General features: G+C 40.2%; 1 protein-coding gene across 7 annotated transcripts in view; it reads right to left on the bottom strand.

Annotated features, from left to right (window-relative positions):
• Nucleotides 1-18,663, bottom strand: part of vav2 (vav 2 guanine nucleotide exchange factor) — a 195,297-nt gene that overhangs the window by 54,487 nt on the left and 122,147 nt on the right. For all 7 annotated transcript variants that reach the window (XM_027278576.1, XM_027278580.1, XM_027278581.1 and 4 more), the window contains exon 3: nt 4,178-4,236. In XM_027278576.1, the coding sequence (XP_027134377.1) occupies nt 4,178-4,236 (59 nt within the window). The remainder of the gene's footprint in view (nt 1-4,177; nt 4,237-18,663) is intronic.

The raw sequence follows: 18,663 nt of genomic DNA, 5'->3' as shown, positions 1-18,663 counted from the left end.
GAAAGGGGGGATGTGCAAGAAAGAGACAATCAGTCGATGTATTAATTACTTGAATAAAAAAAAATGCTTCTATATTGTAATTTGAAAACACCATCTTGAGCTTCAGGAAATCATGATTATTGTCACCATATGTGGACAAGATACAGCCCTAAATTCAGCTGCTTATGTTTCTTTCCCCCCTCTTGTTATTCTTTATTTATTTTATTTATTTTTTCTTATCCCAGCAGATATAAGCAAATGCACAATTACTTTAGTCACGCTGTGCAACTATCCTGTGAATTTCCTGTTTGTATCCTCATTCAATCTCTGTGCAATTATCCAATTTACAGGGCGCTGCTTTAATATTTTATTAGTATATTGCTACACAACTCTGCACATGTGTAGTACAATTAAATGTGCAATTATCCTTTGTGGTCATATACATTTATGTATAAGTGAACGGTGTATATGACTTTATTTTATTTGTATTTTCATTAGTCACTCAATCACTCTTTTCCTCTGCTTTTAACTCTTAAGCTGCTGTATCCTTATATTATATTACTAATTATTATTGTTTCTCTCTGTTTTCTTTTACATGTGATGCTGTATTACATTATTTCTAAGACTATGTACGTATTGACCCAACTTTAGAATTATTTGGAACTTGTGCTTTTTACTTTTTCAGTTATCTTACAGAGAGCCATAATTACTCTTATTACAGTATGGCTCTAGTACATACCATACATATGAAATTGTGCAATTGAAGAATTTTAAAAGGACTATCATTTTCTAACCTTCCTCACAAACTTCCTCCTCGTCTGCTCTCTTGTCTAGATGCTGAGCTGTCTCTCGCTCTCTCTCTGACCCTGGTCCCAGGAGCCTATGAAGCACACACTCTGATAGTGAGGATCAGTGATGAACCGGGACAGCGGAGCACGAGCGGGTTGAAGGTTAGCGTGGGGCTAGCTGAGGACATCAAAGATAAGCAGTAGGAAAGGGGGTGGGGGCTGAATAACAGGGGAGAGGATGACGCAGGCTTATGCCTTAGATAAGCTTTGAGAAATACAAGGTCAACTCCCAGGACACAAAGATGGGAACAGGAGGCCTAAACACAGAAAAAGGAGGATTTAGGGTTTTGGACAAAAAGAGAGAAAAGAAGGATCGACTTATGTTTTTGATTGACAGTTTTTGGGATAAATTATTTGGTGATGGAGAGATTCAGACTGTACCAACGATGTAGATTTGATTTTAGGAGGAGGGGGACACAATGGAGTTATAGATTCTACAAGCGAACCAATTCAAAATACATAAAAGTTGAAACATTGAAAAAAGAGGAGGACATGTCCCCTGTACCTTGGAGAAATTGTCCTCTCAAGTCAGTTTTATTTAGGCTTATATATCATAATTCACAATTCATTATACTCAGTTAATAAGAGGCTTTACAATCCTTGATTTCAATGAGAAAAAACGTGAGAAAAAGCATTCTTCCTGGTTTGCAGAGATCACTTGAGGATGTTGACATAAGACAGAATTGAAACAACAGTGAAAAAGAGATGAGAGTGTGCTGCACATATGAATTTTTGATTATGTGTCCAGTGTATCTCTGAATGTGCAGAGAAGCATGCAAAAATATAAGGCTTTATTTCAGACTGGGGCTGAAGTGCTGACACAGTGACACACACAGAGACATGAACTATCGATGCCTGATTACAGTGAACAGACATCTAAGACCAGATCAATGAGCTTCAACATAATGTCAATGGACATGCCTGTGGCAATGTTACCCAGAGATTTAACACAGCAAAGAACTCTCTGCTCATTTAAAAAAAAACCCTAATGGATGGCCATCCATTGTCCAAATGATTTAAAACTATAGGCTTATTGTCTGTGTCTAGACCGCCATCCTGAGGAACTAAGGCTGGAAAAGATCCTTTAACTCAACTACAACGGCGGTAACAAAAACACAACTATTCTTGTTTTTATGTGATTATATAATAATTAAAACATGCAGATGAATATTTTGTTCCATATTATGCAAATAAATCTGCTTAAATCACACACGCTGGATTAAGTTTTGAAGCATTAAGCATAATATTGAAGCACCTATCTGAAATTCTGTGAAGGGCACTTGTTTCGTCTGTGTATCTTTTAAATCACTTCTTATAACTTTGCCTTTTTAGAACCCCAAAAACAAAACAAAAGGAACATTCCGTTTGCAGTCAGTCTTACAGATTCACTTTCATTTGATTCTATTTGACATTTTAATATTGTTATCCCTCTTGTCCTTTGTTTTAGTTGCAGCCTTATTCTGAAAGGTGCCAGGCATGACCCTGTTATTATATAAGTAAACCTGGAGGGCATGAGCATTCAGTCTATATGGTACACCACTTAAATGTATAGTATGCTATGTGTTGGAGTGAGTTATATCTGTTAGGCCTATAAATAGGTGACAGGGGCTTTGAAGTGAAACAGAAAAGGTCTGACAGGTCCTTGGACCTTTGAATGCAACTGACCTTGCCCTAAGCAGAATTACCAAGTGAGAAGACCCTTTAGAAAAGCCAGCTAGGGTCAATGCACATCTATGTTGTGTAAGTGCTCTGCTTGATAGCAGGACCCCGTTTATGCTAGATCATACAGTACATGTCCACAGACCTCATTACACATTTGTCATATGGCCCTGTAAGTATCTGCAGTAGCGGAAGCAATAAGGGGCAGCTCTAATAAACCACACTTAGATTCCACTGAGAATCAACACCTAACACTGCATCTTTAAATCTGTATGAGTGCTGATTCCACTGAGAATCATCAGCTATCTCACTGTTTGCTGCACTTGTTTTGATCCATAGATTTTGATGGTTGACTCGTTACAGATGTCTCCAACTGTCTCAATGAGAAGCCACTCAAAGCATACCAGCTCAAATAAGGCAATCGTACACAAACTGTCAAGGACAAAATAAAAAGGAGCTAAGACCGTTAAGTCCCGGGTGAAGAGGGTGGGACAGACTAAGACGTGAACTTTGTTCTGAAGGTAGTTTACATTTCAAACTCTGCATTAAATGGAATTTTGTATTCATTTTCACTTATATAACCATATGAAATACATTTCCTATGTTGACATGTCCCTTGAGAGAATGTAGTTCAGTGTACCATTTAATAACCTTAAACAATGTTTTCTTATTCAAGCCCAGAGCCATATTTGACCTTACTTAATTAAGTCACACTTCATTGATCCCCAAAAGGCAGTTGTAGTTCCATGTGTACCTCCACAGCAGGTTAAGAGGTTACGATAACCCTCAGGGGTTGAAAGAAATTCAGTGTTTTGTTTTAGGACACTTCAGTGGTCAGGTGCTTGTCCCTCAATCCAAATACTAAAACCACCTCTTTGGAAACCTGGGTTGTGAAAACGTAACATTCCTTTAGTGATAAAGCTAGACATCTGGGTTCTAACCCCCGATACACAGTTTTAAATACTAGTTGACTGTAATCAACATTGAGATTGCAGAGATTAGTAAGTAACTCTACACAAAGTCCAAAGCTTTGACACCTCACAGTAAAATGGTCAGTATGGACTGGTCAGTGAATTAGCCAGCAGTCAGCAGGTCGTGTTGTCTTTATTAATGGCAAGGGACCTGCTCTCTCTGTCACTCTCCCTCTCTCTTTCTCATCCTTTCATTTCTTGGCATGGCTCCTAATGGGCACACTCCATCAACTCATTACTCAGACGAATAAAATGGCTTTTTATGTGGCGCCGGTGAGCCACCAAGCTCCGTGCAGATTGAACAAATGAAGAGAAATCAGGAGCCCATTGCAGGCCTGATAAAAGAGTATTAAGGATTTTCTCATTTTTCACGTTATCTGTGAAAAATGTAACAATGTAGTATTCTGACTCGTATAGCGGTGCTACTAAATGTGTACATAAACAGTGTACTGCAGTACTGTTTGAGTGACAGATGTAAATTTGTTGTGGATTAATTTTGGGCCCTGCAAGATAACAGTGGCTAAAAGCTGCAGCTAATTGCCTAAAAATGTAAATCGACTTTCAAATGAGCAGCAGCTGTTAATAGCCCACCTCCATCTTAATATGAGCTTACAAGCAAACGTGGAATACATTCATCCAAATGGTTTCTTTGACACCGATACTCTGGAGTGCTTTGGCTGCTCAAATAATAAATGAGAGAGTCACAAATGAGACACATACCTGATGCCTTTGATCTGTGCAATGCTGTGGTGGGAGATCCTTGACAGAGCGGAGATTACCTGCAATAAACAAAGAGATAAACAGTCACACACACAGCAATGAACTACAAAATTACAACTATATTTTCTTGATTAGAATTCTTTATTCTTTAGCATTTTACTTCAATTCACAAAATTCTTCTTAACAATAATAATAATAAAAATCATCATCAACAAATAAAAAGAAAAGATAAATGATCTACAAACGAAACTACAAAAGCTGTTGTCATAAACAACAATCAGCTATAAAAGTCACAAATGTGAGAGACAGCAATTGGCTATAAAAACTATTTAAAAAACAATCAGAGACAACAATTGGTTATACAAATAATTAAAAAACTAATCAGAGGCAACAGTCGGCAATTAATGTTAACTAAAAAAAACTAATTGTCAAATGTAATAATCAACAACCATCAACAACATGTAATAAAAACAGTCCTAGGCAATAATCAAGAACAACAGTAATATACGCCCCAGATGAACAGCCATTATTAAACTAAATTGTATGTGCTACCAGATAAAAGAAAATATGTTCATGTTCAGTTCTTCAAGGGTGATTATCGAACATTACTTGCGTGTTACTTAGCAACCCCTCACTCAGGCGTCTGCTGTGCCACACAGGACTGTGTGTAAACATAATGCAGGCCACCATGTTAATGATGACATGCAAAGACATGTGGTGCACAGTCATGGATGGGTGGATACCACTTTGGTTACATGAAACGCCAAAGCACAAAGTCACGCACTCAACTCCACGTTTTTCTCCTCATATCTTGTTCTGTTTGTTAACCTCCATACTTCCCCTTTCTCCTGTTTAGTTTGTCAGTAGGAGGTTCACTGTGCCCCTGAATTTAAGCAGATTTAACACAGATTATGAGTCACATGCAAGTGAGCTTATGGTTGAGGACTACAGATGGCGTACTTGCAGGGTCTACAGGGTCTCGTTCAGGAAGATGAGGGAACCACCACCCCAAAACAGAAAAACACAAACCACATCTCCTACGCCTCATTACCCGCTCCTGGGTATATTTCGGCTTGCAACACCGTGGCAGTGCCAGATGTCTCCTCGACAGGGAGAAGAAAATTGTTATCTCAACCTCTCTTCCTGGGCAGGTGTGTCATCTAGAGCCTCTCATCACTCCCTCTTGTCTAAACACACAATGCAGCATCTCGGTGCTCATGGTATTTAACATTCAAGATGGGCCGATGCTAATGGCTGTTGTGAAGAGAAGACCACCACTTTACGACCGCGGAGTACTTTCATTGAAGCACTCTTGACCAGAACCTTTCAATCTCCCTATTCAAGTCGTTCTCATGTTTAACAATCAGTTGTGGATTGTGGAAGGATTACATGGAGCACTGCTATGGAGTACGTATGCATCACATTCATTTACATTTAACCACTATGGAGGGAAACCTCAAAGGGGCCGTTCCTCGACAGGATGACAGGGGGTTATTCCTCTGTGCCGCTAAAGACCCGTGTAATAGGCAGTCGTGTTCATGCTTAATGGTTCCAATATGAGGCCAGTCCACCATTAAACACCTCCTTAACAATCATTCTAACTGCACTTTGCAGATAGAGACTAAAAGGAGGGAAGATAGGCAGACAAAGAGAGAGAAAGAGGGAAAGCGAGTGGAGAGGACTAGATTGCTAATTTAGCCAATGGTTAGGGCGTTTAATAAATCACTGTGGATAAACCCATTGTGCTGCGAGGTGGCACGCTGCCCACCTGCCCCGTGCTTCAGGGAGGGATCACATATGGCATCATGCCTCAGAATTAGCTCGATTTCTTTGGGTTTTATTAGCCTTCGTTGTGAAAAAGAATGATTTAAAACACAAAAGATCACAAAAGCAAACATAACAAAAATAATTCCCCCCCTGGGATTATTAAAGTATTTCTGATTCAGATTCTGATAAAAATGCAAACTGCAAACTGAACTGTAGCGTAGATGGATGAATAGGTGAATAAAATCAGGAATTAAGAGCCATTCATATTTAATGCTAGGTGGTGTGATCAGCTGTGGTCAGATCCGGCTTAACACAGCTGGTTTCAGGCACGTCTGTCCTGGTTCAAAGGATAGCAGAGCTGCTGGCTTCGTGCCAGAAAGGTCACAGCGGGGCCAAAGCTCGCTCGGGCCTGGGGAGGCAAGGCATGTGAGTGTGCCAACACCGAGCATGCAAGCATGATTTTTACACATCATTGGGTAAAGCTTATTAATATTAAATATGGAGTTTCTTTAACGTTAAGGTGTTTGTTCTCTTTTTTGCGGTTCATGTTAGACTCGCACGCTGTAATGTGAAAAACATGTCTCAAGAGTGAGAGCACCGGCAGTTCGTGACTCCCTCTGGCTTCGGTAAGGAAATGCTAATTTGCAATCTGTTTTCCGAGCAGCCGAGGAAGTAAAAATTTGTTCTCACTTTGTGTCTAGTGCCTAAAATGACAATTCCATTTCTTACGTATCTATTTATCCAGATGTGAAAAGATCTGAACACGGGGTAGGATTTTATTTAACCGCTTAAAGGGATACTCGACCAAACACTCACACCTTTCAAAGCCTAAAAGCTGTGAGTGATGCTCAAAAGATTTTCAGAGTATCCCATTTTGATTGCTGATCTTTTAAAACTTTTTTTTTGGAGATGCCTTCTTTTATGTCTCATAATACACCACTCCTCTTACTTTTCTAGCCTCTACTCAAAGGTGGCCTGTCTGCCTGATTGTACTTTCCTCTCTCCTCGCTCGTGTTTCTGTTTCCCTGTCTGCCTCTAATACACTTTCTCCACACTCGTCTGATCCTTTGGTTCAGTCAAAGCCTTTGAGTCTCCACACATTATTAATTTCCCTCTCATCTCCCTGTCCCCAGGGGGTCTTAACTCTGGGGCTAGCCAGAGAATAAAGCTTCTTTCACCCCTCTAGGAATCAGGAAAAGACAAGTCACACGATAGAGTGATAGCTTAGATTTCTAAAGCCCCAAACCAATATCTTACCTTATCCACCACCCCACAGCCCCTGGCATCCCCTTACAAACATCTGACCCTTTCTGTCAGTCAGGAGAATGTAATTGAAGACACATGCTAAGTCAGGCAGCCTCACTGACACTGATGGTTTCTGCACAAGACTGACATGCAACATTTACAGTCAATTTACTGCATAAGACGCCTGTGTACATGTATGTGTGTGTGTGTGTGTGTGTGTGTGTGTGTGTGTGTGTGTGTGTGGAGGAGAGGACAAAAAGGGGGAACAGGGATAAGAATTGCGTCCATGGATTATAACGGGGGAGGCGAAGCCAAGTGTTTGCAAACACACGCCACCCTTAAACATCTCCAGATTCGCCACATGTGGCCTCCGTCCCAGCTGGGGGCCAAGTGATGCCTCATGTGACCGCCCGAGAGCCAATCAGGAGACCTGCAGGACCTCGTTACCCCTGGCAACCGGGTTTGACTGAATATGCATGGTCATCAATTACAAGTCAAACAAAATCAAACCTGCAGCCATATGCTATTAACAGCAGGAGGGCGGGGCGGAGATTTGATTAACATCCGAAAAAAACACGCAGGGGAAGACTATTGACAGTCCATCATGAAACACACCCACTGCCAATGCTGTTTATATCTGACGCAGTTGTGACATGATTATATCGCCGCACCGCAAATCAATGCATATGTTGGAAGTCATCCAACAAAGAGGCTGAATTTATGAAAAATTCATCACACTACTGTTATTCCTCCTCTCATTCCTCTCTCTGGGCTCTTCCTTCAACAGCTTACTCCCAGATAGTGTGAGATATTTATGAAGTTTTCACACTTTGATAAGGACAGCATTGCTCTGCTTATGCCAGCCTGCCAAAGTGGTAGGCATGAAGCAAAAGGGGGCACGGAGTGGGAGAGCTGAGAACAGATGGCTGAGTGGGAACCCTGCGTGCCCAACATCAATAATAGACAGACAGAGAAGGGACGACTGAGTCCGTCCGTATGTGTGTGTATGTGTCTCTGTGTGTGTGTGTCCCACTGTCCCACCGCCCCCGGGAGTTTCTGTCTTTTACAAACCATCTCTTATTTTCTGTCTTTTGGCTCCAACTTTCTTTCTTCTCTCCGTTTCACGGTTTATTTTTCTTTATGACACACAGAATTCACACACATAAATCCTGTCCAAAATATTACAAATGCAATAAAGCAGCTAAGCAAAGATGCTCTCTGTACAACAACAGGGATTTTTATTTATTTATTCAACCTATATAAGATAGTGCTGTTCTTTTCTTTGCATAGGTTCTCTGTTTGAAACAAACAAAACTTCAACTGAAATAAAATATATTAATACAACAAAAACAAATCAGCAATTTTGAATGTAACAATATCAGATAAAAGCCAAAGTTCTAAAAATAAAACATACCCTAATAACTAAGTGAATGAAATATAACCAACCAACAATACACATGTGCACCTCTAACTCCCTGGATAAACGTTTAAACACCACAAACCCAAATCTCATGGGACCTGTTTGAATGTACACGGTAAATCTCTAATGGGTTCTTGTGTACCTCATCTGTTACACACCGTGAGAGTTCTACCACAAAATGCATGAATGACTGTGATTAGTCTCCGAGCATCAGCTCATGTTGAAGTCGCCGAATGCCATCAGGAGCAGGGCCTGTGTAAATCCTGATTGTAGTCAGATTGGCACCTGCCACACTGCACTAAAGCCCCTCAAAGCAGACCTTCCAGCTGCTTGATTACAGAGGATTTCACTGCGTATGTCCAGGCAAGAAAAAAAAAAAAAAAAAAAGGCCTCCGGGATGGCCTGAGAGAGTGCAGAAAGAGTGCTGCTGCTGCTGCTGACCCAAAGACCCTTTTTATCATCAGTGCCAGACAAAATGGCTGTAAGCCGGCAGAGGGCATTCAGTCCAAATGCAAAATGTGCAGACTTACTACTTCTGTCACCAAATGAAAATGTAGGTTAGGTTAACATAATGACGGTGCTAAAGTGTTCAAAAGCCTTTCGGCGGGTTTATCTGCATTCCCCACAACCATCGATAGGAATTATCGATGTGAATATGTGCCTACAGATCAATTTTACAGCTTATTTAGCTTTAGGACCTCCAGCATTGATTTGATCTGAACCTCTGCTGCTTGACGGAAAAAGGGCAACAGTGGTTAATATGTGCAAATTGTACTCCATAGATCGAGTTGGTCTGGTCAGCACCTGCCACAGCGCTGCTGCCATACCCATGACCTGTCCCATTTCACGCTAAATCACCGTACATGTGCCTGCTCACTTGTGCGTGGCTACGCCTGTGTGTAACAGGATGTTTGTAGGTATGTATCAGCACACATACACGCACAGACTTAGGTTGGAACTTAATTGCATGTGCCCTGCACGAGGCTACACACACACACACACAGATCAATGGTGTACTAGCCTGAAAAGCATGCAATACTGGTAAAGGGACAGTTCCCGGTAGAGATGGGGCTTAAAAGAGGCTGATCCAGGTGTCTAGATAAGAGGATGATAATGACAAAAAGAATGAGGAGGGACAGAAAAAAGAAGGTGAAAGATACAGGCAAAACATATTAACTTTTTTCCCCCCTCTGCTTTGGCTATAAATATAAAGATCAGGTCCTGACTCTGCTTTAATGGCATCTGGCAATATTTGCATCCATATTTGGTGGCAAGGTTTGGATTATTAAACACTGTTATTCCCCAAACATTAAGAAAATGCAACAGGACTGTGATCTTAGACCAGAACCTGAAGGTATGAAGTAACCAAAAGAAGCAAGAAGTGCTGGAAAGCTGGCTGCAGCACAGGCCTGGCAGAGTGTCATCAACAATACCAAGTGTATGCCAATGAATGTCACTGGCTGCAAAGGATGTGACACCGAATATAGTTGAAGAGGGAAGATGATCCGTGGTTCCATCCTCAGCTGTCAAAGTGTTCTTAAGCAAGGCAAGAACATTCTGAACCCCAAATTGCTCCCGACGACTGTGCCATCAGTGTGTAAATGATTAGCTCCCAATCTAATGAGCAGTTGCCAGTGTCAATGGGTGAATGAAATATGTCAGAATGGTGCTACATATGCACAGTCTATTTTCCAAGTATTTAATATGGTAACTCTGTTAACCAATCCAAACACTTCATTGCTCTAAACCCTTAAAATTCATCTGACATGGATGTAAAAAACCCTCAAACTAAAGCTTCAAGTCAACACTTAAACTCTGGAGTCATTTAATTTCACATCCAATGTGCTAAATTTCAGAGTCATACAAGCTAAAAATGCCTTAATACGTCTTAATACTGTCTGACTGCTCTGTAAAATGTGAAACAGCAGGAGATGCCGTGGATTTACTCTTTTTGTGTGCAGCAATTCTTTTCACTATAAACCAAGCTAAATGGCTTGGGTAAGAGGTTGACAGAAATGCTGTGTGAATAGCATTACCACTGAGTAAATCTATATTTAAGCTGTCTGAGCCAAACAGCATTACAAATCCTGAGGAAATGATCCCAGGTCAAACAACAATAGCCAAAGATGCCCCTTCAGTCAACAGCAACAGTGTGATTGTTATGTTCACAGCGTATTTGTTGCAAAAAGTCAGCCCATTCGTAATGACTGAGGAGGCGACATGTTGACAGAGTCACATCAGTGTTTGGGCTCCAGGCTGAACAAGTAGGTGGGAGGTTTAGGGAGTGAGCGGATGGTGAGAGGAAGTCTCAGGCATCTGGTGACTCAGCAGCAGGAGTCGGCAAAGCTCTGCTGAGCAGGAACAAAACAAATATATTGCTATGACAACTGTCAAGATGCGGTTGGTTTTGGCCTTGAAACAAGTTGTGGATTTTACAAGAAATTTTGATAAGACATAATAAATACGTTTTCCCACGCAAAAGGTTTCTCAAATGTGAGAATTTGCTGCTTCTGTCTGTTTTATATTACTGTAAATGGAATGTCTTCGGGTGTTGGAGTGCCACAGACATTTCAACATCACCTTTGTCTCTCATCAAGTGCATGTTTCACTCTCTTTTCTACAGAACGTCATTTAATCACTATTTTAATTGAGGCATTCCTTGCAGCCTTGGATGGTTCACAGCAGGTTATATATGAGGTTTATATGACCAAGAGTTGTATGTCAAAATAATTTCCTGAAGATTCTTGAGGTTTCAGTTCAAATAAACGTTAATAAAAAGGCCTGGGTGTGGCTGTGATATGATAAATGTGTCGCTGAAGGAAGCCTGGACCGCTGGGAGCCCAAGGGTTCAATCAGAGCTTAGTAAATACACTCCTTTAGCCCCCAACCCTCACATTTTAGCCCTTCTTTTAATCTCATCCTGCAGGCATACAACACCTGACCTGTCTGCAGGGGCATCGGGGTGAGCATGCCAACAGGACAAATCTGCACTCTGCAATTCGCGGTTGACGGCTGCATCTACACGTGTTTGAACAAAACCGCTCTTTAGGGACACGGTGCAGCTGACAAAAGCGTAAACAGTGTGAGCGAGCGAGCGATGTAGAACAACCCCTCGCGCTGCAGAGCCAAGCTGAGCTGTTGCCTTTCACAAAAACACAGAGGCAGAAGACAGCGCATGAAATTATCTCACAATGAACTGAAAAATGCAACTGTGATTGAACGTGAGAGCTGAGCCAGCACAAGCATAGAAAAACAAACAAGTGATGTAGTGCACATTATACAGGGTGGGCGATCAATTCGGAAGCCAGTTTTTGGTCCTTGTCTGCAAGTTATCCTACAGTTAGAAATAAGGCGAGAGCAGACATTCAATTTGTCCACTGTTGCTTCTCCAACAAAACAGCAGGTCAATCCTTTGCACTATTACTCACGATCTCAACACACTGCTGAGAGAAATCACACCCCTCCACAAAGTGCTGAAAAGGCACCACTAAAGCAAAAAAAATAGAGAATGAAACGTGGATGTGTGCACGAGCATGACTGTATTTGTCTGTGACCGCTTGAGTGTTTTGGTTGGCCCAGTTTTTTTGTCTCTTCCCAAACATGTGTTTGACATTTGCATGCTAGAATGACTGAACCTCCCGCTGTGAGTAAAATTTCCCAAGTGTCGTGCCATGTTTTAAAGACTTTCATCAGCTGTTACGAACTGATTGACCTACTAGACCGTCACTGACATTTTAATCAGGGCCACGTGCAAAGACGCATATAGGGCAATCTATAACAAAATGTGTCATTAAGAAAAACACTTTAATGTCACTCATGGTTAAGTTGAGTCTCCTAATACAAACAGCTGCGAGACAGACGTTAAGAGGCGATTCTGTACAGTGAAGCAAAGTTCGTCAATTCGATCTCCATCACAGACAAAGTCTGAGCAAGTGAAATCCAGAAAGTTATTATTATCGTGTTTGCAATAGTGCTCCAAGAATGAATCAGAGCCGGACAGATACATGTTGCAGTGATGATATGGGTTTCTCAGATACATCTACATACATGCTGGCAGATATGCAAAAAAACAAAACAACAACAATCCAAACGCAGCCATGAATGTTTTTTTTTTACATATTTTTTTTGTATTTGTGCCAGCAACATGATTTTAGGGATACTAATGTCTGTTGGTTGGTCACTTTAAAATATCAGCAGCGATTGAATGGATTGCCATGACATTGATGGTCTCCAGAGGATGATCCCTGCTGATTTTGATAATCACCTGACTTTTTCTGTAGGTCAAACTTTTCATCTGTGACATATATCAACGTCTACCTTAAAGGATTGTCATAATATTTTGCAGAGACATTCATGGTCTCCAGATGATGTAACCATCAAGTCAAAGGTTTAATGCATCCATTAATTTGATTTAACAACATTTCTATGAGCCTCAGCTGTACTTCCGTTCAGTTCCTTGCACTATTACTCATGGTAAGTGTTATTTATATTGTGGGGGTCACTGTGTAACACAGAGAGTACACAGAAGATATATCTTTTTTGTATTTTGTGCACAGCTCTCCATCAAGAGGTTGCATTTTGAATGGGGGTCTGCTTTTGATTTATCGTGAAGTTCAATGCTGGGTTAACTATCATTATTGTCATTCACTGCTGACTCAACTATGTTATGCTACTCACAAGATGCCAGAGGGAAAATATCCGCCTTCACCAAAAACAAATCATGCAGATGAAGCCAAAGCAGCTAAGATTGAGTGTGTTTCTTTAGCCTGAGGCAGACAGACAAAGAAAAATTATACTGTTTACCCTCTTATTTTTTGGTTTAGGGCACATGCATTTTTATGCCTATGTTCATGCATGCCCTTGCATATTTGTTCAAATGTGGCTGCATGCATTGCATCATGTCTGCTTGTGGAACTCATGATATTGCAGGTTTTTTTTTTAGGCTTGTCAACCTATAATTTGTTTTGTCTGCTAGTTGTTTGTAGAGCAGTTCCGGTCAGGTTGCCGTACAAAGCTGTCTGGCTCGCATCTCAACAGCAAACAGCTGCTGCCTTCAGCCAATACATTAGCTATTACACAGCCTTTGCTTCTCATTTTTCAGCTGCGGTGGGCTAACACAGCAAGAAAACGGCTGTTACCACAAGCAAAAAAAATATGAAAATAAATCCTATTATGATTTCCCAGCAGACAACAAGTATGCACAAGTCCAATATTAAGAAAAAAGCTATCTAACAATGATAAAGTAACCCATTAAAAATAGTCTTTGGCACTACAGCTCATGCCAAAAGCAAAAATTATAGCTGGGAGAAAAGCAGGCTGAACAAACCATGTTCCACATCTCACTATGTTTTTACAACACTACAAGGACATTGTCTTGTCAGGGGAATAAATACAACACTTCATCTCACACTGTTTTTTGTCTCTTACAAGAAATACGGGAAAAAAAAGAAAAAAAAAGACTTCATTAGATTTTATTTTGACTAAGAAGGACACCAATACAAATCAGCAGCATACATTTAGTATACATTTAAAATATTTAATCGTTTGATAATCCAGAGTTAGATAAATAAAGAAGCTCTAATTAAGATAAAATAGCCACCTGCCCTCGGGTCAGGGTTGAAGCCTTGAATGAACGATGTGCTACAGGTCAATGCTGATTGGCAAACCATTAGACAGTTCAGGGATAAATATCTGGAAATCACACTCAATGTACACGTATGAAAATATTATAATTATACCAAATCCTTTACGGAATGTATGCATCATACCCAGAGGGATTTTAGATTCTATCATAATTTGTGATACACTGCATGCAATTGTGCTTTAAATCTGAAGTATCCAACATGACAAACATCTTTATATCAGTCAGAGGAGCTTGCAAGACGGAACCTTGTGATCAAATAGTTTAAAACTCAGTTGTCAAACAGGAACAAAAAAAAAAAAAATAAAATACATCAAATCTATGTAAAAACAACTTAATGAAACACGACAACTTGATAATGAAACACAAAGTACCAGGATGTGTCAGACCAAGTGTCTTCACTAAGAAAGAAATATATTTTGACTTTTTAAAATTGTTTGAGATTTTAGCCGCCGTGGTTTGTACATCAGAGATCATTCCTGACGCAAAGCCGCTGAGGGCGTGTGGTGACACAAGGGTTTAAGGCTTTGGAGCAGGTTGTGTTGATAAGGCCAAAGTGGGGATCATGGGAGGAAACAGGATTTCCCGTGATGTGACTGGGCTGGGCTGAAGAGGCTAATACTTCCACATAGTCCTTATCAGACACAAGCACCTGAGCCTGTGTATGTGTGTGACATGGGCACATGATGGTCCAGTACATGTCAGTCTGACAGAAAGCACAGAGAGAATGAATGGGATTAGACCAAAATGTGTAATCCAGCTGGTCTGTGGGAGGGAAGTCTGTCTACACCCCTCTGCTGGAGGAGATAAGGAAGTTGAGGAAGGGGGTTGTGTAAACCCCTTACATCATGCAAACATTTGAGCAGAACTGCACCAAATTTAGACAAAAAGTCAGTTTCATCATTACGGGGAGCTTCTCACCCTTCTCTGAGTAAACAACCTTAATGATGTCATCAGGTTTTGTTGCTTAGAGTCTACAAATACAGAAAGCCAGGGCAAGTCAGGGCACTGAGTCTGAGCAAAGATGGGGGTGTTATCCAGAAATAGAGGGTGTAATGAAAAGATGCTAATGTTGCTTTATGGGAAATGTAGGATCCAGCCTTTTTGGAGCTCTGGGATGATAAATCAGTATGTCTCTGTTTCTGCCTCTCCTTACTTGATCGATTTCAACTTTATGGTGGTGCAATACCAAGTAGATTGTTTAAATTCTACAGTAACACTGTGTGTTTATTTTTATTTTCTTATTTGACTGTTGGATTATCATTGAAATGGTATAATCTTACACATATTTAGGGATTTGGTCATTTAAAAACCTTTCATAGTCAAAGTTCAAAGCTAAAAATGTATTATTTTGCTAGTCAGAAGGCCATGGTGCATTTTTTTCTATACAGTTTGAATATCTCTTCCTACATCTAAAAGCTCTTTGATAATGTGCTGTTTTAAAGGAGATCAATTTCTCTCTTACTATTGGATATTTAATGGACAAGAGGGATGTCCTTCTTCCACATAGTGAAGGCAGCTGCACAGTGATCATAATATTGGCTCTCTGACCACTTTCTACCAAAACATTTAGGGTGTCAGGTCACATGCTTTAAACTTTACATATACAACATGATAAATAATATAATATAATAGTAGTACACAGAAAATATTCTTAAGTATAAATATTGAACTGAGAATATTTCAGGGTTCTGCGTATTTTATCTTGTACACGTCCCTGGACAGCAATAAACCAGATAATGTCTGAACTGTTGAACATGTGATTGTACACATGTCAAAAACTCTACACAAACAATGACATGCATATATTGTACTGTATGTGTGCATCTATGCGCACATCCCTAGAGTAGGGGTGTGATTATAAATAAAATCTAGTTAAAGAAAAAAATCTAATTCCACACTGTCATTGATATTTTACTAATTAGCAAAATAATTTTCACTGAGGTAATTCTGACAATCCACCTGTAACATTTTTTTATGCATATGCCTGCAGCGGGCGCTCCTGCACAATTATACTCCACATTCTTGCAGTTTAAGGCCCTCCAGAGTGTAAAGCTTATTGGTGTCTTTTTTCATGCACAAGTCAACAACTTTCCTTTATCTGACTCTAAGTCCTGCTCCCTGGTCTTTAGAGAACTAGTATTTCTGGAAGATGAATCCTAAAGTGACCCACTGGTGCTTTATATTCCAACTGGCTGCAGCTGAGAACAGAGATACAGATGATCTTTTTTTTTTTTACCCGCTTCCCTTCAACTCTGCCAATACTCCCTTCTCTCTAAAACCTTTATCACACAGCACAGTGTTTACCCGGTGGGAGAAGTGCATGTAGCCGGGGCTACCTTTATATTCACCTCATAGAAAGTCAAGTGGGAGGTATTCATATCCACTTCAGGGAGGGGATAAGCTGGGAAATCTGGCAGCCACATGAAGGAATTCTAAAAGAATAAAAGTATTATTCCAAGCTTTAGTAAAGCATATCTCGAGGCTGCAACAATACAGCTTCGCTTTTGGTTTTGTACACAAAGGGAGAAACATTAATACTATTTTTTCCTTTTACATGTTTTGACATGACACAAAAGCTTATTTTCTCTTCTTTTTCTGCCTTGTAAGAATGTATAAAAAGGTCATTTGTCAAACATGGTGGAAACAGGTAGAGAGAAAAAGTGTGAGAAAAAGGGTGAGAAAAAGAGAGAAACTTAAGATGTGATAGATGCCTTTAGTCAAGCAGAGGAAGAAACGCAGTGGTCACTACCTAGAGGGCTCGTCTGATTGGCCAGCAGGGTGTTTCCATGGGAGCAGTCAAAGTGACAACTGAACAAAGGGCTTCCATTAGGGGCCCTGTCCCCTTCACCCTGCTACTATTAAGATCCTGTCTGTGGGACACCTAATGCTGCTGACAGATGAAGAGGAGCACAAGGCAACAGGGAGCAATCCAACCTATCAGAACAGACTGAATTTGCTGCTGCACCTAAATGATCATATAAAATCAAAAGCAAAAATAGATACAATAGAGGCTGCTGTTGTTGCTGTGGGGTATAAACTGCCTATTCTTTACAGAATATGTAGATATTCAGTCCTGTTTTAAAATCTTGTTCACCAAAAACACTAAGCTTTATTCGGATATGATGTCCTCAAGTTACTTTATTAGATAGACCTATAATTTCTAGGTTTACTGTCATCTATCATCCACTAAAACAAAATACTCACCAGCTTGACCACTTGCACGCAGCCCACACCAAGCAGAACTAACTGCACAGACTGGGAAAACAACATTTTATTGAAAAGAATTTAAAAACAACCTCATTTAGACTAAAGTCTCAAAGCAGACTGCACAGAACCGTAGAGACACGCTCTTTCAATCAAAACTGAATGAGTCCCAATCACTCCAAAAAATTGGAGGCTCTTTCACTGGAACTTAATCACATATTATGCCATATTACTGAATAGAGAACATAATGGAAATCCTACAGAATGTAATGATTTTGCAGGAGAAGGAGGTAAAAAGGGGGGATTCTAGCAATGTAGAAGTGAAATAATCACCAGTGAGGCACACAGTTCTGTACCAAGAGCAATGTAAGAAATTGCGACAAATGCAATAGGATTACATCATGGGGGGGCAAGAAGTCATGGGCAAGAAGTTAAAAGAGTGTTCAATAAAAAAACAAAACAAAAAAAAAAACATCACAGCCAGACAAGAGACAGAGGTGCATTGTTTTAGCCATTAATAGTCCTTAATAGCAGAATAGAAGAACACAAATCAGGGAAATGACATTTAGATTCATCAATAAAAGTGAAGGTAGTAGACAAACTCTGCATTGAGTCTAAATTAAGATTATGGTTACATGCTTAAACATACAAACATTTATGCTGCTGGATTCATGAGTATGACCTGCTTTTAACAAGATATTAAATCTAATTTAAAAGACAGATTGAATATTTAGACTGCCTTAATGCAGCTCAAGGCTGTAGACATCCTCTAACATCCACACAAATAATATGCTTTACCTTACCTATACATTATTCATGAGATCAGAGGATCCTCAACACTATAACGTCTCCACCGAATGCATTGTGTGTCATGACAGCTTACTGTCTCCATATGGCTCCATATAAAATGATACGGGTATCCACAGACCACAGATACTAAGCACTAAGGTTACATGCACCTTCACTGTCAGGTCAGTGGTACACAAATTCTTCACATTTGAATGGATTTGTGTAAAAGCCCTGTACATGCTGATTGTAACTGGATCAACGTGAACTGTCCACAAGTATAAAGAGCGTGTCAATCAACGTCAGGCCATGATCGACCCGCCGGGCACAAGAAGTCCATGTGGGAGTAGAGTAATGTATCTTATCTGCCGGGGAGTTATTTTACTTTCAGAAAGCTGAGGAGCCATCAAAGAAGAAGTC

The sequence above is a fragment of the Larimichthys crocea genome, chromosome IV, assembly GCF_000972845.2.
Source record: "Larimichthys crocea isolate SSNF chromosome IV, L_crocea_2.0, whole genome shotgun sequence".
Classification (NCBI taxonomy): domain Eukaryota; kingdom Metazoa; phylum Chordata; class Actinopteri; family Sciaenidae; genus Larimichthys; species Larimichthys crocea.
Note: the sequence above shows the minus strand (reverse complement) of the source record. Positions and strands in the feature narration are given on the sequence as shown.